Source organism: Erpetoichthys calabaricus, chromosome 6, assembly GCF_900747795.2.
Source record: "Erpetoichthys calabaricus chromosome 6, fErpCal1.3, whole genome shotgun sequence".
In the NCBI taxonomy this organism is placed as follows: domain Eukaryota; kingdom Metazoa; phylum Chordata; class Cladistia; order Polypteriformes; family Polypteridae; genus Erpetoichthys; species Erpetoichthys calabaricus.
The window spans coordinates 175,330,001-175,353,474 of NC_041399.2; the positions used below are offsets into that span (position 1 = coordinate 175,330,001).

The 23,474-nt window shown below is 40.0% G+C and overlaps 1 protein-coding gene across 1 annotated transcript in view; it reads right to left on the bottom strand.

Annotated features, from left to right (window-relative positions):
* Positions 1-1,243: 1,243 nt before the first annotated feature.
* Positions 1,244-23,474, bottom strand: part of gtpbp4 (GTP binding protein 4) — a 30,341-nt gene continuing 8,110 nt past the window's right edge. The window contains exons 7-17 of the mRNA XM_028804124.2: positions 21,531-21,722; positions 21,375-21,440; positions 16,834-16,923; positions 16,610-16,720; positions 14,958-15,035; positions 13,847-13,898; positions 9,004-9,104; positions 6,926-7,123; positions 6,109-6,174; positions 2,753-2,890; positions 1,244-1,897 (exon numbers count right to left, since the gene is read on the bottom strand). Coding sequence (XP_028659957.1) covers positions 1,745-1,897; positions 2,753-2,890; positions 6,109-6,174; positions 6,926-7,123; positions 9,004-9,104; positions 13,847-13,898; positions 14,958-15,035; positions 16,610-16,720; positions 16,834-16,923; positions 21,375-21,440; positions 21,531-21,722 — 1,245 coding nt within the window. The 3' untranslated portion in view covers positions 1,244-1,744. The remainder of the gene's footprint in view (positions 1,898-2,752; positions 2,891-6,108; positions 6,175-6,925; positions 7,124-9,003; positions 9,105-13,846; positions 13,899-14,957; positions 15,036-16,609; positions 16,721-16,833; positions 16,924-21,374; positions 21,441-21,530; positions 21,723-23,474) is intronic.

Below are 23,474 nucleotides of genomic sequence, written 5' to 3' on the forward strand. Positions count from 1 at the left end.
AGACTTATTATATTTGAACAGTCATGTAAATTAAACCCAACAGAACAAGTTTACCACGTAATAAATACCATTTTAGAATGAAACCCGTCTAGCGGCAGTGCAGAAATCTTCTTCTATAATACGCTACAGTGGCTGTCCAGGATTTAAAATCACAAACCATTTGAGCTTTGGTACACATATACTACGTGACGTCTACTACCCACTTTCAGGGTGATGATTGACCTCCAAGGTTATTTCTCTTTATATTTTTAATTTTATTTTATTGTAGAATCAGCTCTCAGCAGCGGCCATGTGGTGCATGCGCATGGGCACCGTTCTCATCCCTACCACCTTCGCCATCACTTACCCTAACTGTTCATATCTTAAATCATTCTTAAGGCTGATTGAAGACTTAAGTGCAAGCTTAAGTGAAAAATGAAAGGAAACATACGACCAAGTAAATGCACCACAAACACGGACTTGATCAGTTTTAACGTGAAAAGATGCCGACGAAACGAGAAGAAGCGGGCAGCTAGGGTGGAGAAAAGAAGAGCTGATCAGGAAATGGCAAACGCATCAACCTCTGAGCAAACGAATGCTAAACGTACAGAGAAAGAGGATGCCAACTAGGAATGCTCAAGTCAAGTGTATTCACTGCACGTTATCAGTGCGTTTATTGGTCTTAAATAAACCCCCCCCCCAATATTCCATGTTAACGTGTGATGTTTTCACACAACTTGAAATACGAAGTGTGAAGCCCGCATCAAAGTGTGCCAGTGTATGAAAGCAGTAAAGCTGTCAGCAAATGAAGTACCCAGCCAGCACCGAAAGGAGAACACAGGAGGCAGCTCAGTGGACAGAAAGAGACCACAGCGCCGAAGAGTGCAGCACAAGTCAAACTGATGGTTCCTGGGTACTTTATAAAACATTGCAGTGCACAGGCAACATACACAAAACGAGTTAACAGTCGGCTCTCTTTGCTTCTGTACAAATCGGCCGCTGTCTGTGCACAAGCATTTCTGTTGTTGCTGTACTCTTCTCCTCCCAAAAAGGCACCTCATTCATGGCCAAGTCCTCTTTCCAGCGGTCCTTCCATGTTCACTCTTCACCTTCTTCTCCACAGTTGTACCATCGTGGTAAACGATAAACGCGTATTTCTCCTGGTTGACACATTTCTACTGGTGTACTGTGCAACTCTAACTGAAGCATCATGGGAATATGTGGAATTGCCCAAGGCCTGCATGAAATGGCTGCACAACTCATAAAACTGGTAAATACAAACTTTTTATTTTTCTGAGACACGTGCAAACCATTTTGGAAGTATACAACTGCAATATACTTGTAGATCGTAATGAAAAGCAATTATTGTATACATGTGCACATATACATCCACACAAGCTGCAGGTCCGTACCTACACGTGTGTGTGTGTGTGTGTGTGTGTGTGTGTGTTCTTAGAGCCAGTAGGCCACTGTAGTAATCACATTAACTAGACGTCAGAGATTCGATGGCCTGATGGACGCCTACTCGCCCCGTCTGAGAATGCAGTGTGCTAAATGTGTTCATTACACTTGGCATGCCACATCCTCACAGCTGTTCCACTGCAAATATGTGGGTACTCGGGTATCTGACAGGATTGGCAGAATGTAAATTCATCATAAAGTGTGGACAAAAAGGCACAGTTTGTGTCTGTTAAATTAATGATAAGTTTCCCATTCGGTATATACAACAGTCCAAAATGAAAAGGTTTTTTTAGGTGGGTTCCTCTTATCTTCGGTCTGTGGTTCCAGATTTCCTCTTTCCTGCCAGCAGATGCTTGGGTTTGAGGTCGAACACGTGTCTGTCTGCCTCCCCTTTTTTGCCCATTCGATTCATGTCTCTCTGCGAGTTCTTCATCATTTGTTTGACCTTTTTCAGCATCTACAATGTAACATAAAAATACAGTAATCATCAGTTTAACAAGGAGCAAAATCCCAAACTTTGAAAGATAAATGTGTTATAAATCAGGTACAGTAAACACAAGTCAAGGTATGCAAACACTTTTCATTCCATGACTGGTGATGGTAATATATAATGTATCCATCCATCCATCCATTTTCCAACCCGCTGAATCCGAATACAGGGTCACGGGGGTCTGCCGGAGCCAATCCCAGCCAACACAGGGCACAAGGCAGGAAACAATCCCGGGCAGGGTGCCAACCCACCACAGGACACACACAAACACACCCACACACCAAGCACACACTAGGGCCAATTTAGAATCGCCAATCCACCTAACCTGCATGTCTTTGGACTGTGGGAGGAAACCGGAGCGCCCGGAGGAAACCCACGCAGACACGGGGAGAACATGCAAACTCCACGCAGGGAGGACCCGGGAATCGAACCCAGGTCCCCAGATCTCCCAACTGCGAGGCAGCAGCGCTACCCACTGCGCCACCGTGCCGCCCTATATAATGTATACATTTCTTAATTGTTTACATGCAAATATGGGGATTTAAAAAAATAACCAACTAGGATTACCCAACAGCAAACAAGGGTGGCATACAGGCTGGCATCATTGGTGAATTAGTTATTATCAAGCAAGAGAAAAGATACGGCGTCCCACAGCTTTCTAAAAATTGCAGGTATTCACGTCATCCAGTCTTTACTTCTCTCCACCTCCTCACTATTAAGATTTGCTTACTTTATTTTTACATAACACACTTACACTTACAAGCAACAATTAAACCCCAAACATAATGCCACTCTCTCCACTGACACCAAAGAAAAACCCACCTTGGCGTCACGCACACCGGAAACATCACGAGGGGGCCTGGAGGAACTGCGAGTCCTGGAGGCCGGTGCTTCCGAAGCTTCTCGCTTACGTTTTCTGGTCACACTTCTCGATCGGCGTGCCTGATCTGCATAATGGCTCTGAAATTGTTCAATGAAAAAAGTATTTCATTACAGGAAAACAATCTTGCATTTTCAAATATCTACTGTGCTAAAGGAGCAACGCTTAAAGCTTGAAAACTGAAAATAAATACACTGAAGAATACAACAAACACTGCGCACGCACACACAAATCTCCTAGCAGAATTAACTGGCTTTGTTCATTAAGGTGCACTTCATCCGGGAGACGCACACAGAGACAGCGATGCACAGAGCGATGTGTGGAAAAACTGATGGATGAGGTTTTCTTGGCTTTTTGCAGAAAATCAAATGAAATGCGGTATTCAGTCTCCTGGCCCTGAACGTAAAAAACTCCAAGCTTGCTGAAAAGATCATTTAATAGTGAAAAAAAACAGAGAAACCGGCAATGATGTTTCATATTCAATAATTGGAAAAGTCGATCTTAGTGCTGGTCTACGGGGGCAGTACAACAGTACAGACGGTGGCACATCTCACTGCAAGTCCATGACGTCATAGTTTGAATGCCATCTATATCCTTTTTTATTTTGATCCTATATATATATATATATATATATATATAAAATAGATAGATAGATATTATGGCAGGCAGCTGGGATGCCTAGGAGGACTGAGAGTGGGGACTATGCCTCCCTCGGACCATGAGAGGGCAGCCGTTCTGGTTTGTATGGGGACCATACACACTTCTTGGCCCTATAGGGGCCTGTGGTCACCGCCAGGGGGCGCCCAGACGATTGTGGAGCCCTGGATGTCCGCACTTCCGCCTCACCCGGGGGGTGCTGGCGGAAGGAATACCAGGGACACCGGGAGTGCTTCCAGGTGTTCATGCGGCAGGCACTTCCACCACACCAGAAAGTTACGTAGGAAGCTCATCAGAGGGCACCTGGAGCACGTCTAGGTGGAAATAAAAGGAGCTGCCTCCCTCCAGTCATTAGCCGGAGTCGGGTGGAAGAGGACGAAGCTCGGAGGAGAGGAGTGGAGGCGGTGAAGGAAGGACGGACCACTGAGAGGCCCGGACTTGAGGACGGTGTTTGGTGCAGGGGCACTGTGTCGTGTGTGGGACAGTTTTTATTGTAAATAAACGTTGGTGTTTGTGGACTTACGGTGTCCGCCTGTTTGTGTCTGGGCTGCTTCTCCACAATATATATATGTTGTATACAAAAATAAACAGAATAATTATGAACACTATTGTGTTAACAAAAACTGCTTATTACTAAAAAAAAACACGCGTGTCCTATTTAAGATATTCACACCATTCCGTCTTTACTTTTATCCACTTCCTAGGAATTAAGTTTAGTATTTATTTATTTTATTGCCTTGAGGACAGCAACATCTTTTGCTTTCCTCTGAATTTTCCATTGCGGTTTTCTGTAGTTTAAACTAACTTTGTTTTTTTTTTTTTTTTTGTTCTTTATTTCGCCTTACAGTGATCCCCCGTCACATCGTGGATTTATTAATACTAATATTATTACTAGGGGGCAGAGCCCCCTGCTTGCTTCTGTTGCCCACCCCCCGAGTTTGGTTTACCGGATACACAATTTAAAGAGATTGTTATTTTCATGGGAATTGTTACATATGCATTATTTTCATTTTTACTTTAAAACTTTTGTAAAAACAATATTTGTCCTTTATTTCCTCCCCCGGGCGTGGTTAAATCTCTTTCTCGTGGGACTTGTAATGCTGCTCGTTGTGTGAACGGTCTGAACGGACGCTAAAGAGATGCGATCAGTTCAGCTGGTGTCTTGTTGCTGCCACTGGCCAGCTGTGTGTTGTGCTTGTTGCGCTTTGCGTCAATCACTTTAAAAGCCTGTACAGCAGATGTCATTTTGCCACTATGCGTCTCTGCCACTCGCTTTGTGAAGGAGGAGCTGAACGCACGCTAAGAAGTACTTGGATTATCTGCTGGGTTTCTGCAGCTGCTGCTGGCAAGCTGCATGTTCTGCTTCTCGCCAAAAGCATTCCGACAACTGCTTGGTTAGATGCCAATGAGCTTGTTTTAAATTGTAAGTAGGGAGTGTCTTCAAAGTGTCTGTCTGAGATCGCTTCGCTCAAACCCCCCCCTGGCCTGAGGTGCACTACACTCCTGCCACTTTGTGTTGTGAAGGGGGGGGGGGGGGGGCGAATGCACGCTAAGGAGAAGTGGACTTTGTGCTGCTTCTGCTAAGATGCTTGTTCTGCTTGTCGCTCTGCCCGTCAATCATTTAAAAGCCTGTACAGCAGCTGTTCTCACTGTTCTGTCTCACTGCCTTATCTTGCATGACGTTAAAATGTTTTATAATAGAGAGATGTTACTCATATTCTTAGCCCGACATCCACATATCATATGTGTTTAAAAAGTGTGTTTTAATAAGTTTACATGTGTTTAAATCGGGTTTGGGTATTTTGAGGCTTAAACTCTTAAAAAAAAAAAAAAATTTTTTTTGTGGTCTTTCTATATTGCAGATTTTCACCTATCGCGGGTGGGTCTGGAATATAACTTCACCAATAGGCGGGGGATCATTGTATACAATTTCTCGTATTAGGAATTTGTTCGTTTTCACATACCCCTTGGGGTCAGAGCGCAGGGTCAGCCATTGTACGGCGCCCCTGGAGCAATTGAAGGTTAAGGGCCTTGCTCAAGGGCCCAGCAGAGTAGCATCTCTTTTGGCAGTGACGAGGATTCGAACCGGCAACCTTCGGGATGCCAGCGCAGATCCTTAGCCTCAGAGCCACCACTCTGCTTATTATTATTAATTATTATTACATTACCACCAGTATCCTTTAATAAATCGCAGTTCTCCATCTGTGAGCTGGACCTGCGCCATCATGCAGCTGGCACTAAAACGGACCACTGCACTTATTAAGTCTGTCATTCGGATTCTAAACATTTCCCTGTTCTTGTATGTTCTATCACAGCAACTTTTATTCATTGCATTAGAAAAAATATAAATGGCTTAAAGTGTGTAAGCATTATTTAGTACTAGTAAATAAAAGAGCGTGAATTATACGTCACTATCTGTGATTTAAATCATGGTATAGCTAAAATAAATTAAAAAAATTAATACTTAAGTTTTTTTTTTGTTATTAACTTTACAATATTGTTTTTGACTCTTCAAATACAGAGTAACTTGTATTCTGATCACAATTTGAGAGATGAGAGAAACTGAAAATGTACTGAATTGTAATTAAAAGCAAATATTCATTACTTAGGCAGGTGGAAGAAAATACGACTTAGCTCTTACATTACTCTTGTCTTCCATGTCAATGCCAAGGCTACTCATTTCTTTTTCAAGCGTCTTCTTCTCAACCTGTAAGAACAAACAAATGTTAAAGTATTACGAAGGCACTGTGAATGTGGTCCTAACAGCTCAGATTCAGCTGCCAGCTCAGCTCAGCGCACCTCAAATTACACAACCACCTCCATCAGCCACCACCTTTTACTTCACAGCACCATTAAAGTGACATTACTCAACAGAAGGGGATGGACTTCTTACATAGAAATTCACCATTAGACACACTATTTAAAATCATAGGACATTTTTATATACAAATCCAAATGCTCCTAGTGATAAAACAATAAGAACAAGTCTGAATTTTTCAATGAAATCAATGAACCAATGACGCTGTGCCGTGGGTGGGCTCTGGACCACCATCATGTCCCTAACTCTTACCAGGACATGAGGCAAGCACTGCTCACTCTTCAAAGGAATATCTTTGTCACAAATCATTCACAATTCTGCCTTTTATAGTACAAAATGATTGTTGAATATTTTATACACTCCAAGATGATCAAGTAGTTTACTTGATTTTGACACGGCAATGTGAAAAATTGTAACTTATTAACTTGAACGTTAACATCTTTAAAACTAACTTCTCTTCATTTTCTTTCACTCTGTTTCTTGTCTACAATAGAAACAAATATGAGCTTGCCAAGGCCTGTAAACATTCTAGGATAATTAACACTTAATGTCATGATTTACTGAAAACGAAATTGCCAATATAACTTTGCAGCTATGACAGTGACTCATGAATCAGTACACCACATTATTCTTAGTTTACCTTTTTGACAGTCCGTGGCATCCTTGGTCCGTGCACATCTTTCTCCTTTGATTCCAGGATTTTCAGTTTCTTTTTCTGTCTAATTTTTCTTGCCAGCTCTCTGATCTCCTGCATTTCCTCATCTTCACTTTCAGTGTCTGATTCATACTCTCCAGCCTTCTCTCTTAAGTCTTCTTCTTTCTCTAGTTCTTCCAGTTTCTACCACACAATAAAAAACAAACCTTATACGGCCATTTTTTTAAATCAGAACTAAGCCAGCTTTCTTTTCTGGCATAATGCGATCTTTTACTGTGATGCAGTGAAATTAAAATACGGTTTATTCAGTTGAGGGACAAATTAGCAATAGCCAATAAACTGTTTTCTGTTATTTTGTTAAAGTGCTTTTCAAAGTGCTGGATTTTTTTTTAATAGTTTGAAGCTGTTGTTCCAATTTCCCTTAATTTTTATATTGAACTAAATACAATTGTGGTTTTTCTATTAACTAGAAAATACAGACAGACAGAACGTCATTTGCCCCCCCACCCTGAGAGGGAAAATGTAGCTTTTTACAGAACCTCAATAAACAAATAAATATTTTAACACACAACTTGCCTTAAATACACACCAAAATAACTAAAAGATACATTCATAAAATTCAATAAATGTTTTATTCAGAGTTTCCAACTGTCTTCAACCAGAGCTGTCTATCTGCTCACACAATCCGACTGCTTTTCAAACTGTAGACAGGAAAACTGGCAAAGGCTCAGCACATTCAATTTTCAACATACTGAATTGTATTTTTTTACAGAATAACACAAGCTTTCTTTTTGTAATATTCTGAAGCTACTTTTCTGATTCCCCTTAAATTTTCATGTAGAACTGATGTAAATTTATTTCTTGTATTAATCAGAATAGATGGACAGACAAAGAACTTCAGAATTTTAGCTTTTTACAAACCTCAATTAATAAATAAATATGAATCATAACACACAACAACCCCACTTCAAATACACCAGGATAACTAAAAACAAATAAAACTTCTGACTTAGCTACAGATAAAATGAGCAGTCAGTGAGGCACTGTCAAGGTGTATCGCACCTCAGAAGTTAGTAGTACGATACAAACCACCACCAAATACCACTAGACATATAAAATATTATCTTTACATGGAATGAAACACAAGCCAAGGCTGTGTGAGGATTGGCTTTAAGAGCCGGGTGTGTCACCGCAAAGAGAGAAGCAAAGCTTGATAAACCAGAAAAACCTAAACTAGCAAAGGACTCGTCACTCAGAAGACGGTGACCTGCAGTTCACGCTCGATCCCCCAGTAGCTTATGTAAATGCATTGTTTCATACCTCAGGTACATCTTATATTGCACTTCTGTTTGGGTTTCCTCCACACTGGACAAACCTTCTGCAAAGGGCTAACTTCTTCAGTTCAAATGACAACTAACGGTATCATTTATGAAGTATTGAATTGAGTCACCACCAGGATCTTCAGTGGACCTTTACTTTGATTTGTTGTATTCTTTGTCTCATGGCCGTTTATATCACTGTTATAAGCGGGCTACAGTAAGTCATACAGACACAAGTGCTGTGCTGGCCCTGGTCGTGTGATTGGTGACAGTGCACTGTATGCAGACCTACATTAACATCTGTGTGGCTTACAACTGACCAAATGTGCATGTTAGCAAAGTGGGCAACTCCATTTTTTTATTCATGTTCCCATTAAGACTCCTTCAAGCAGATTTACACAACATCAAGTACTACGTCAGCCTTATTTAATATTCAAGCAAATACAGAAGGTACTTTCGTCACAGGGACTCTTTATACTGATCTTTCTTTATTTGAGTTAACCTCTATTAATTCAGCTAAAAAAGGGTATTTGAAGAAATCAAAAAGTAAACTATTCACTGGTCATGTGCACACTTCTAAATGGAAAAAAATAAAATATATACTTCAAAACACTAAATCATATTTTGTCATGGCACAGAGCTTGAGGAAAATCAGTCTGTTAACAAGACTTAAACAATCTTGAGGTCAACAAAGATCTCAACTCCTTAGAGACAAGCAACCAGTCAACAGCAGGTGACACTTACCTTCATGATGTCAGGGTCAATGTAATCTGAAATATTATGGCCTTCCCAGATTTCAGGAATCTTATCATATTTTTCATTCTTATTCATCAGATCCCAATATTCTGCAATCAAAAGTACATGTTAGACAAAGACAAACATGGAGGGGCCTTTCCACATATGTGTGAACAGCACTGTCCTTCTATCTTATGTATACCTCACAGATTTCACAACTGTGTATATTCGCAAGCAGCATACGGTGTAAAGCTATGCAACATACTGAAATGAATGCAGTGAATATTTGTAGATGGTAATAAACACACAACAGAACTGAAACTCTTGACAACCTACTGCATAAGGAATGCAGTTTGTTTAAGGCTAATGCAGATTAATTTCCTGTATAAAGATGTCACTGCTTTCATTTTCATATTGTATTTAGAAAATGTTAAGAACTTTTGGTATTTATTTATCGTTGCCCATTTTTATACATGGCCATGCATTTTTTTTTTACTTGGTGTAGTGCATCCTCGAGAGCAGATGTTAAAGGAAAGGGAACATGCTTTAATGTGTTATTTAATTCAATAAGGAAATACACGGTTGTCCACAACTGGTACTTCAAAGCCCTATTTTGTCCTTTAAGGAATGGCTTTCTTACTGCCATTCATCCTGTCAAACCTGCAGCACAAAGTGTTCTCTTCACAGTAGAAACTGAGAACAGTTTTTGAGGTACTCTGTTAAGCTGTTGTGCTGTGAGGCACCGATCACGTAAGCTTGTTACCCATAGAAATTTGTCTTCCGATTGGGTTGTGACTTTGGGTTTGCCAGATCTCTTTCTTCCAGTTTCCATTTGCCTTTGGACTGTGAAGGACACCGTACTCACTGACAGATTTTTTTTTGCAGTTTCTCTAAATGAAAGGCCTACACTTCTAAGGGTAGTAATGCTCTGTCTCATTTCATTTATTAATTGCCTTTTCCTGCCATTATCATTTGAATTACAACTGTCTACAGTGTGATATTGTCCAAGTTGTATTTCAGGGGTGTAGTGACACAGTCTGTTCCAACGCAGCTTTAAGACAGACGGAGGGGTTTTTAAATAATCAACAAAAGTTGGGACACCTCTGCAAATTGTTTGCTTCATCTCGACAACACTGAATTTACTTAAATTGCTGCAGAACATCTGTAGGTTGTAACCTATTTGTTGTTCCCTGAAGAAGGCCCATTGGTAATATTCTGAAGTTTCTTTTTACAGTTTTTGCCAACCTAAACTTTAAATTTAAACCTCAGACAGTTTACTGCTTACCTTTTCACCATTATACAGTGCATCCGGAAAGTATTCACAGCGCATCACTTTTTCCACATTTTATTATGTTTCAGCCTTATTCCAAAATGGATTAAATTCATTTTTTTCCCTCAGAATTCTACACACAATACCCCATAATGACAATGTGAAAAAAGTTTTTGCAAATTTATTAAAAACAAAAAAATTGAGAAAGCACATGTACATAAGTATTCACAGCCTTTGCCATGAAGCTCAAAATTGAGCTCAGATGCATCCTGTGTCCCCTGATCATCCTTGAGATGTTTCTGCAGCTTAATTGGAGTCCACCTGTGGTAAATTCAGTTGATTGGACATGATTTGGAAAGGCACACACCTGTCTATATAAGGTCCCACAGTTGACAGTTCATGTCAGAGCACAAACCAAGCATGAAGTCAAACGAATTGTCTGTAGACCTCCGAGACAGGATTGTCTCGAGGCACAAATCTGGGGAAGGTTACAGAAAAATTTCTGCTGCTTTGAAGGTCCCAATGAGCACAGTGGCCTCCATCATCTGTAAGTGGAAGAAGTTTGAAACCACCAGGACTCTTCCTAGAGCTGGCCGGCCATCTAAACTGAGCGATCGGTGGAGAAGGGCCTTATTCAGGGAGGTGACCAAGAACCCGATGGTCACTCTGTCAGAGCTCCAGAGGTCCTCTGTGGAGAGAGGAGAACCTTCCAGAAGGACAACCATCTCTGCAGCAATCCACCAATCAGGCCTATATGGTAGAGTGGCGAGACGGAAGCCACTCCTTAGTAAAAGGCACATGGCAGCCCGCCTGGAGTTTGCCAAAAGGCACCTGAAGGACTCTCACACCATGAGAAAGAAAATTCTCTGGTCTGATGAGACGAAGATTGAACTCTTTGGTGTGAATGCCAGGCGTCACGTTTGGAGGAAACCAGGCACCGCTCATCACCAGGCCAATACCATCCCTACAGTGAAGCATGGTGGTGGCAGCATCATGCTGTGGGGATGTTTTTCAGCGGCAGGAACTGGGAGACTAGTCAGGATAAAGGGAAAGATGACTGCAGCAATGCATAGAGACATCCTGGATGAAAACCTGCTCCAGAGCGCTCTTGACCTCAGACTGGGGCAACGGTTCATCTTTCAGCAGGACAACGACCCTAAGCACACAGCCAAGATATCAAAGGAGTGGCTTCAGGACAACTCTGTGAATGTCCTTGAGTGGCCCAGCCAGAGTCCTGACTTGAATCCGATTGAACATCTCTGAAGAGATCTTAAAATGGCTGTGCACCGACGCTTCCCATCCAACCTGATGGAGCTTGAGAGGTGCTGCAAAGAGGAATGGGCGAAACTGGCCAAGGATAGGTGTGCCAAGCTTGTGGCATCATATTCAAAAAGACTTGAGGCTGTAATTGCTGCCAATGGTGCATCGACAAAGTATTGAGCAAAGGCTGTGAATACTTATGTACATGGGATTTCTCAGTTTTTTTATTTTTAATAAATTTGCAAAAACCTCAAGTAAACTTTTTTCACGTTGTCATTATGGGGTGTTGTATGTAGAATTCGGAGGAAAAAAATGAATTTAATCCATTTTGGAATAAGGCTGTAACATAACAAAATGTGGAAAAAGTGATGCGCTGTGAATACTTTCTGGATGCACTGTAGGTCATTCATTGCATTTTAACTGATTAAATTTGAAGAAAAACTGGAAAAACTGAGGTGTTCTAAAACTTTTGACTGATAGTGTAGATATCCATTTTCTCATCCTTCTTTTGTGCTTACACGCAGCAGGGTGGGTTCCTAGTAGTGACTGTAGTCCAGTCTACTCAATCTGCATTCATTCATTTATGTTCTAAAGCTAACACTTCCTTCACAGTCTCATAGGACTCCACGACTTCAGCCTCAGGATACGTGTCCATCCTAGACCATTATATGACTGTCAAATATCTAAAATCTGAATATATTCAGCTATGTGTTACAAGTTGAACTTTCAAAACTGAATGGAGAAATTTGAATATATTCTCTCATCTTCTCGTTAATTCAATTGCCTTTATGCTATATTATGGGATCCTTTGTGTTACACTTCGATGGCTGATGTGGACAGTTGACAAAAGCTAGATGAGGAGCAGTATGCAGTTGGGGAGTGAGATTTGGGTAACAGAAGCTGAGCATGGTGCAATGCCCGAAAGAGCAGAGGTAAGAACAATCAGTGGATGTATAGAATATCACAGTTTGAAATGAAGATGAATGTCAAGTTCATAGGAACGCTTTGTGTTGTGTTACAGTAAGGAGAAACATACTGAATTGGTTCAGACATGTGGAGCAACAGAAGAGGTGCAAGAAGGTGGAGGGGAAGAGAATGAAGTCCAGGAGGAGGCTGTGGAAAATGTGTATGGAGGTGGTGGCAGATTCCACAAAAGGTCAGCCAACAGCAGATGGGTATGGGTGGACTGAAATGTCATAATGTGCAGCTTAATGAAGCTTCAATAGTTACAGTATGAAAAGGATTTTCTACTCAATCCAAGAAAACAAAGAGAGGCAGTAAAAGTTACATAAAACTCTACTTGTTCCCTTGTCATGAATCTGATTAAGGACTCTTGACAGCAATTTTCTTTAACTAACTGAGGATGAGATAACAGATTAGAAGTACAAAAACCAGACTGAGCCATGATGACAGTACAGTCACATTTCTTAGTGTTTAGAAAGGACAGGAAGGCAAAGTGGATACAGATGTCAATGAGACATAAGAAAAAAAAACTGACTTTGTGTAATTAAATGAGTTGAAAAGGATGGCAAAACTGTGTGATCCATTAAACCAGGACGCTCTAACTCAGTTTTACTGAGGGTGAAATACAACCTTTTATATACCTAGTGTGGGGAAGACTAGATCAGCAAACAACTACCAACACAATTTTTTGCAAACAGGACACATATGTACCATCTGCTCATCACAACTACATATTCTGCCCCGTATCTCTCTTGAAACTGTCTTCCCTCTTTACCAGCTTTTGTTTTCTTGGGCATTGCTGAGGGTGAGGAAAGCTATCAGTGGCCACAGGACTAAAATCAGCACTGAGTAGGGAAAAAAATCAGGAGGAGACTGGCCAAGGAGATTATTCAGCGTACAAAGCTGAGCAGGAGGACAGTCTTCAATTTGAAAGCTTGATCCCATGCAAACACACTTCCTCTGTGAGCACTACTCTGATTTCCCAGAAGTGTTTAGCAACATTTTTTAACAAAAAATACATGTGTTTGGGACATTGCGAGTAAATGACTTGACGACTTGGTGGGAGGATCATGTGACACAAGTAACGTGGGATTTTTTTTCTTCTTCTGTATTTTTGTTATTTGTTGTGGTCCAGCATTAGTCTCCACAGACTCTCATTCTATTAGAAAGATAATCTCTGTTCTCTATGAAAATATGAGATTAAATGTTTTTCTTGGCCACCACTACAAACCACATGGGGTAAGTAAAATGTTAAAAAATATATATATTTTGTGGAGTAGTCCTTCAAAGGTTTTAATACCTTCAGAACTTACAATGTTAAAATAATTTTCTGTTAAGCTGAAAGGAAGCGCTACTTACTTTGAAGGTCTAAAACATAGTCATCACCCAGCTCCAGCTCTAGATCTCTCTCCTGGAAATGTAAAAATAAATAAATATATAAAACAAATAAATAAATAACAAGCATGATCATTTTAAAATACTGTTAAAATGCTTAGTTATTTTCACTAAAATGTGCAAAGAATATTTTCTTCTGCTGCTTTTAGACAGGTATCAACAAAAAACATGTTACCTTTTTGACAATGAGCAAAGATTAACATTTTTTGATTTTGATTCGACATTCTTTATGAATCCCTGAGACATCATAGCTGAACCAATATTAATGGCTGAGCAGATTACTGACCCTGCTTTAACTAACAGTAATCTAGGACACCAAGCTAGTTATTAGTCAAGAATTTCCATAGCAGCTGCTTTTATGTGTCAGATGCAAAGAATCAAGTAAAACTTTGCTAAAAATGTATCTCTTGTTTCATTGTGCCATGCACACTTCATTTGCTTGGCAACAGACGACAACTTTAAAATAAAAAGATGGATGCTATTTGAAGCTCTGTGGCTAAGGATCTGCACTGTGGTTCGAACCCTGTAAATGCCAATAGGGACTCTGCTCTGTTGGGCCCTTAACCTATAACTGCTGAGCGCTTTGAGTAGTGAGAAAAGTGCTACAAAAATGTTTGTTTATTGAATTGAAGTGAGTAGGTGAGATCAAATCATACTATTAATTAAGCTTTCTGTAAAGAAAAATACTCAGTTAAATTATAAAGCACTTAAAAATGGATATTTTCAAAACTATTACATTTTGAAATATTCGGTTCCATGCATTGATGTAAAGAGATTCAAGTCCATGCACTCTCACTTAGATCTTGAATTTTGGTGCATCATTAGGTTAGCTTATCTGTTTTAGCATGTCAAGGTGACTCTCTCTTTCTCTTAAAGTTTAAAAATTTACAAGTTGCTTTTGCAAAGCATTTTTTTTAAGCCATGAGCTTATTTTTTTTCCTATAGCAATAGATATTCTAAAGCATTAATAGAACACTTTACAACACAGCAAATTATTTTACCATCCTATTGTTGCTTTATTTGAACAACATTTTGCTCTCAAATAATTGTCAATGCATCCGTTAAATATACTTACAAGCTTGCGTTTTGGAATGTCCACTTCCATTGCTTTCCTACGCAACAAAGCACCTTCTGGAATGAAGGGTGGTCTTTCCTGCACAAACAGAAAGTGTAAATTAATTCTACCTACACATGTTACATTTCAAAACACCTAAGTATCTTAGTGCAAACACTCTGCAATTATAATATGTATTCTGATTAAGGTACCACATTTGTTTTAATGACACAGGATCTGACAATTATGAGAACGCATGCCACTAGAGTTGTGGGACGGGTGGGTACGGTTGTGTTTTGGAAACAAATGCAGATCTGCCTGATCACAGTTGGCCTTCACTTTATGTGCTTTCAAATAAAACAAGGTACAACTCTTCCACTCAGTACCAGCTGGTTGCTATGTGTTGAAAATTGCAGGCTGCATACCGTACCGCTTTTTGCCTCAAATTGTTGATGAAGACACGTATCCCCACATCCAAACTAAAAACCACTAGGCCTGAATTCTGGTTTTGAAAAGGGGATTTCTCATCATGTTAACATTACAATGGGGTACTCTAGAGATATGGGGAAAGTTTAGCAGTAAGATTTAGAAGGAATAATGTTAAAAAGTATTATGAAGTTGTGTGTACACTACATTTACATAATTACATATTGTTTAAATGTGTGAAATATTGTTCATCTATACCATAAAAAAGTACATAATCCGTCAGTATGCTGGCAACTACGGACTGCATCTCAGATGCTCTCATACTATTCAAATATGTGCCATATCTACTTTCATGGTTCTCATACTGAGAGACACTCCACTGTCTTAAAAAAAGAAACAGTGCAACACACTGAGTACTTGAGTATTTGTTTGTAGCACCTTTACTGAGGTCACATCTCTATGACAGTATGAGGGATTGTACGAATTAAACTGAAACACACTACATGCTCAAATATGTACACTCTAAAGTAATTCAAAAGTATAAAAAAATTATAAAGTGTTCCTCATTAAGGGAAGAGGTTTTGAGCAGTGATGTTATGACAAAAGCAGACTTAAAAGCATTTCTTAGGGCTTATCTTGAAGGACTGAAAGCACATTTCCTGAGTATTTTCATGGAAACAAAGCAATCACTAGTAGAGATGAAGGCTGGATCGGAAAGCCACACTCAAAGGCAATGGACACGAGGACGCTAAGCACTAAGTAACCTTCCAGTGAGGTTGACATCAGTCATTCTTTGTTAGTCGAGCTATTTGGCACCAATGTGTAAAGCCTAGAATCTGTCATTCCTTCTATTCCCAGATCCCACAAAGCTTTTCCAAACTGTTCTATCGGTTTTGTTACAAGCACAAGCATGCCACCAAGATTTTTAACTATTGTAGGACTAAACCTGATAATTTACATATTTTAGTTTCCTGTTGGTGCAAAAAGGTTAAAACTATAGCTTATGTTCATATTTATATAAAATTAAAGTCTCTTCATTTCTCTGGTACAAGCTATAACCATCACCATTCAACTAACAATGACCATGGGGAACTGCAATGGTTACAGGCAAGATCAGAGTACTTTTACATATCCAAAGGATTCACCTTTCTCTTGATAAACAATAAAAACAGTTTGGTTAGTTAAATGAAATAAACAAAAAATTAATACAGATTAAATTTAGGTATGATTAACAGTTAAAATCTTACCTTGTTATCTCTTTTAGATGGAACTGCCAAATGGAGTCTATTCAATACATCATTCACCTTTTTCCCTTTCATTTTAGTCTCAACACGATAGGATAGCAATTTATCACAAGCCTAAAATTTAAGATTTGAGACAACCAGTCAAATTTGCACTTCAGCTTCACTAGCTACAGTTTAAACTGCTAAAACTTAAGCTTTAAGGTATATCACATAATCACTAAGCTTACCTCTGTTTTGACTTGCATAACACCTTCTTCAGTTAAAGTGCTTGTTTCAATTACAGAAATTCCCTCCTCCTCAAAATCTTTGAATAATTTCTATAGGGGAAACACAGTTAATTATTAGAATTTGACCTTGACAATTTATGTTTAAAGACTTTGTGTCTTTGCTAAAATACATCAGTGGGCAATCTGCACCTTGTCAACCAATCACTGAAACTGAGAATCTTTCAAAACTAACTGAAAACTAAGTAGAGAGAGACTAAAGAAAAATAACCTCAACTCCTCTGGTCTGGGTAATTACAGTAATTTTTCCAACCTCCCTTTCTAATCCATTACTTGAATATTTGAGTTTTTGTAATCTCTATGAACAATTTAATCTGGGTTCAGGTCCTGCCATACAACTGAGACAGCTCTTCTGAAGGTTCACAATGATCCGAGAGTTAATAGGAACCCGTGTGATATTTCTCTTGTAGATCTTCTAAAGCACAGCCAGCTTTGGATACACAAGGTTGGTCTCTCTGGCTTCTTCTTAGTCCGATTCGTGTCCCTATCTATGGGAGCACAAATGCACCGCTGCATTAGACATTTATACCTCTTAAGGTTTATATGGTGTCCTGTGGTATTCTGCAGGGCTCCATTCCAGGGCCTTTATTATTTAATCAGTATATGCTTCCATGAGCTGGTATTATAAAGAGTTTCAAAGTTTCCTTCTACCAGTATGTTGATAATATTCAGCTACACCGGACCCTGGTACCAAATGCCTATGGACTCTCTTAGCTCTTTGTTTAACTGCATTGACGTCACAAAAGGCTAAATTTCTCTAATGTTTTAACAGTTAAATACCAATACGACAGATGGTCTCATAACAGGAAATGAAGCATAAAAGCTAAAAACACAGGCACTCTTTAATTATAAACAAAAACTTTAAATAACAATAACAGAAGCCATTTTTGAAATGGAGTCAGTTTTAAGCATCATGTGAGTAGTGTCTATAAAACTACATACTTTCATATACATAATATTGCTACAAGCATCAATGCCAAACTAAGGATAATAGCTAAAAACACATTAATACATTTGTCTCTTGCAGAGAGGATTACCGTAATGCCCTCTTGGCTGGTCTTCCTAATACTCTTTTGCATCATTACAGAGAGCCAGTAATGCGGCTGCCAGAGTTCTCTTTTTCACTAGAATTGGGGACTATGTTTCTCCTGTTCTTCAGTCTCTTCACTAGATCCACGTCACTTCCAGAATTGGTCTTAAAATTCTCTGTTTTTTAAATGTTTACATGTTTGTCTTTGTCCACTCTAACTTAGGGATATGATTGTAGGCACATGCCATCCAGATCTCTTAGCTTGTCAGATTAACTCCATATTGGCCATTTTAAGAACTCGTTGTTATGGCTCTAATCTATGCAATTCCTAGCATGAAAATGTACGATCCACCAATAACCACACCCCACAAAACAGTCCATTTGTTCAATGCTGCATTAAAGTTAATCAGTAATGTGTGATTTGATTTTGTAATGTACTTTGTTAACAGTTCTTTAAAATAGAAATATACATAATGTGCATATCCCATACAGTAGTTAAATAGTTATGGACCTCCATAATACTATGGGCTCCTACTGACTTACAAAATTATTGGACGTGCAACTACACTATATTTGTCCTGCACTGATACTCTTATCATTGTCCTATGGCTGTCTTCAGGAAATGTGTACAAAACACCTTTGCTCTATGATATTCACAATGCCCTTTACTGCTGTCTTGGCTGAAGATAGTCATAGTTTGCTTTATTAAATTAATATGATTTCCCAGTTAGTAACCAAACACCTTGGCTGTAACCTCCAAAGATGTAGGAACATCCTGGCACAAGTCAAAGGCAGAAAGAGGATAAACCTGCTTAGCAATAACTAGCAATCTGCAGTAACTTTACACGTTATTTTTTTCACTACAGTGGATCAGATACCACTATGACCTAGGGAGACTAGGAAACTGAATATACTGTCACAGGAGGCTGAGGGTGGTACCCAGCCGGGACGCCCTGGAGGACCGGAGGAGGGCTTACGCCTCCCCCAGACCACGTGGGGGCGACCGTCCTGGTAGCTTTGGGGACCACGGGAACAGAGCTTTGAAGCTCAACCCTATAGGGGCCCGTGGTCACCGCCAGGGGGCGCCCCAATGCCTATGGAGCCCTGGCCCTCAGCACTTCCGCCACACCTGCAGCCGGTACTTTTGCCATACTGGGGAGTGTCTACAAAGGCTAATCAGGAGGCACCTGGAGCACATCCAGGTGTGTATAAAAGGGGCCGCCTCCCTCCATTCAATGGCTGGAGTCGGGTGGAAGTGGACACAGTCTTGGAGGAGAGCAGTGGAGGCGGCGAAGAGAGGCATTGCGTTTGAAAGGGCCTGGACTGAGGGTGATTGGTGCTGCGGCACTGGGTTGTGCACTTATTGTAAATAAACGTGTGTGGGTTGAAATCAATCATGTCTACCTGTCTGTGTCCGGGCTGTATCCCACAATGCAAACAAAAGAATCACCATGTTCTACCATCTAATGGGTACAAAAACTTGTGGATTTCAAATGATCAAGTTAACCTTCAACACCACAAAACAAATATTACAAATTAAAATATGGACGTTAGTCTAGGTAGAATGTCTTGCATGGGAAAAGTATGTTACAATTAAATGACTACAGCGGCTAGAAAAAGTCTTCTGCTACGTCTGGCATAAATATATTTCAGCTTTCAATAATATCAAGTAAGTTTACTATACAGTGCATCCGGAAAGTATTCACAGCGCATCACTTTTTCCACATTTTGTTATGTTACAGCCTTATTCCAAAATGGATTAAATTCATTTTTTCCCCTCAGAATTCAACACACAACACCCCATAATGACAACGTGAAAAAAGTTTGAGATTTTTGCAAATTTATTAAAAATAAAAAAAACTGAGAAATCCCATGTACATAAGTATTCACAGCCTTTGCTCAATACTTTGTCGACGCACCTTTGGCAGCAATTTCAGCCACAAGCTTGGCACACCTATCCTTGGCCAGTTTCGCCCATTCCTCTTTGCAGCACCTCTCAAGCTCAATCAGGTTGGATGGGAAGCGTCGGTGCACAGCCATTTTAAGATCTCTCCAGAGATGTTCAGTCGGATTCAAGTATGGGCTCTGGCTGGGCCACTCAAGGACGTTCACAGAGTTGTCCTGAAGCCACTCCTTTGATATCTTGGCTGTGTGTTTAGGGTCGTTGTCCTGCTGAAAGACGAACCGTCACCCCATTCTGAGGTCAAGAGCGCTCTGGAGCAGGTTTTCATCCAGGATGTCTCTGTACATTGCTGCAGTCACCTTTCCCTTTATCCTGACTAGTCTCCCAGTCCCTGCCGCTGAAAAACATCCCACAGCATGATGCTGCCACCACCATGCTTCACTGTAGGGATGGTATTGGCCTGGTGATGAGCATTGCCTGGTTTCCTCCAAACGTGACGCCTGGCATTCACACCAAAGAGTTCAATCCTTGTCTCATCAGACCAGAGAATTTTCTTTCTCATGGTTTTGAGAATCCTTCAGGTGCCTTTTGGCAAACTCCAGGCGGGCTGCCATGTGCCTTTTACTGAGGAGTGGCTTCCGTCTGGCCACTCTACCATACAGGCCTGATTGGTGGATTGCTGCAGAGATGGTTGTCCTTCTGGAAGGTTCTCCTCTCTCCACAGAGGACCTCTGACAGAGTGACCATCGGGTTCTTGGTCACCTGATCGCTCAGTTTAGATGGCCGGCCAAATCTAGGAAGAGTCTTGGTGGTTTCGAACTTCTTCCACTTATGAATTATGGAGGCCACTGTGCTCATTGGGACCTTCAAAGCAGCCGAACTTTTCTGTAACCTTCCCCAGATTTGTGCCTCGAGACAATCCTGTCTCGGAGGTCTACAGACAATTCCTTTGACTTCATGCTTGGTTTGTGCTCTGACATGAACTGTCAACTGTGGGACCTTATATAGACAGGTGTGTGCCTTTCCAAATCATGTCCAATCAACTGAATTTACCACAGGTGCACTCCAAGCAAGCTGCAGAAACATCTCAAAGATGATCAGGGGAAACAGGATGCACCTGAGCTCAATTTTGAGCTTCATGGCAAAGGCTGTGAATACTTATGTACATGTGCTTTCTCAATTTTTTTATTTTTAATAAATTTGCAAAAACCTCAAGTAAACTTTTTTCACGTTGTCATTATGGGGTGTTGTGTGTAGAATTCTGAGGAAAAAAATGAATTTAATCCATTTTGGAATAAGGCTGTAACATAAAGTGTGGAAAAAGTGATGCGCTTTGAATACTTTCCGGATGCACTGTAAATATCTTGGATTAATAAAAATTACTTTTTTAGCTGTAAAATGTTTCCATTACACTAAAACATTTTGTTTACTACTGTGACCAAGTAAATAAAGCTGATGCCCATATTCCATTACTACACAAAGTTTGGACCAACACTTAATATTGTATTTAACTAATAAAACCCCATGGTACAGAATAAAAAGGAAACTCGCCTGATTTTCTTCTGAAAGTTCCTCAACACGCTTCACGTCACATTTGTTGGCCACAATAATTAATGGCTGTTAAAAAAATTAAAACAATTTCATTAAAGTTATTATAAAGAAAGTGATATTAGTCTCAAAAAAGTTGCACCTTATAATGCTTCTGACCTTGTTGGCAAACAGGGGCCTAATGTTTTTGAAGAGTTCCATCTGTTCTTCCAGACTATGGCCACACTGTTCTGAAACATCCATTATGTAGAGAACTGCTGCACGTAAGTGAGCCAGGGCTGTAATGGCCTGCATTTCTATTGTATTTCGCTCCTCCAGAGGATGGTCCAAAATTCCTGGTGTGTCCACTACCTATTAAAGTGTAACATTTATCAAGATTAGCTTTAATGCCACTTTTACTGCACTCAAACAAACTAAAACACACCATGTGACTTTTACACCACTAAAAGTCCAAATACATTGTTTTGTGTAACTTGTTCAAGAATGCATGTCATTCTGACAGTTATATTAATTATTTACTTTTCTATGTTTCATTACTAATTAATGCAGTTTAAACCAAGATGAACATAACCCAAAACAGAAAAAAAATTGTAACATTTATCTAAAAACCCTCTGTTCATTACTTTGAATACAAGATTTTGATAACAAGTATATCACATATAAATTTTAGTGCTATAGTTAACTTTGTAGTTAGAACATGAAACAGTAGTCACTTTGTTACTGTGTTATGCCTAGGCACAACTGAACTTTTAAATATTTAATATGGTTTAATATGCAAAAGACGCCATATAAAAAGGCAGACTTTCATGTCTTTCATAACCATTTTTTGTTATATGCTACCCTGCTTTGTATTAAGCACCTGGAATATTACAATATTTTAATTGTTATTATGTGACATCATTACTAATTAAACTGAAACAGCTCATAGAATGCCAGCATAAACTATTACACTTCAAGACAGATATGGATTAGAGAGTACAACTGGTATTATACAAATGTAAAACTGCAGAACCAGGTTACAAATTAATCCAAATTAATACATTTCTTATCCATCTTACTAACCAAAGGTTGTAAACCGGATATGGACGCAGGGCGCTGGGCACATCGAGGCGCACGCGCACTGCCGCCCGCCACAGAGCAAAAAAAGAAACGAGAGGATTCGAAGGTTGTATTACAGTACGGACCGAATCCCCACAGGTCCATGCTGTGACAACGCGTGCGCCTACAATGCGTTTGCGAAAGGAGTCAAGGCTCAACCCAAAGAAAACACAGAAACGAGACTACAACCTGTGAACTACACCTGGAGTAAAGTGTGCACGCCACGTTGTACAGCCGCCCGGACGCGACCGCCCACACCACCGCATATACCTTCCATGATATGTCTTCAGGCAGCAGCTTCCCACCGAGGCGCATATTGCGCTGTGGTGCTCGCCCCACAGTCAGACGCAGTGGCTTCCCAGAGTCAGTAGGTGGCCCCCAAACAACACAACCTGTTCAAGCAGTCGGTGTCAGCAAAGTCAACAGACTCACGTCTCCACAAAACAAGACATTTCCCCAGACGCACCCGCCCTCCATGATGTGTCATCCATCCACATATCGGACGAAACAGAAACTGATTGCCATTCTAGGATTTCCGATTCGCGGGGTTACTTGTAGAATAGATAGCATCTGATATACTTAATTATAAACCTTGGAGATTATCTAAGCTTAGGACCAAGATCCTTCATTTGCACTCATTTAGAGTGATGCGCCATTCTTGTATTTAAAAAAAATAATTTTGCAAACATCTTACAAAATTTCTTCTATGAAAAGGAGGAAAGGCATACTCCCTTTTATTTTCTGCTTTCATTAGGTACAATGCGGCATTCCTGTATCATCAGTACAGGCTGAGCATCCATAATCTGACACACCTGGGTCCTAAAGTGTTTTGGATATTTTCAGAATTTGAATTATTTGCGTATACATAATTATATTTGAACTGTCATGCAGGTGTCATCGCCCCACTCACTCCCCATCCCGTGCATCAATTTGGAAGTACCTTGTAACTGTTATCATGCCTCTCACTCTTTTTTTTGTAATTCATCTTCGGCTCCATAAACTCTA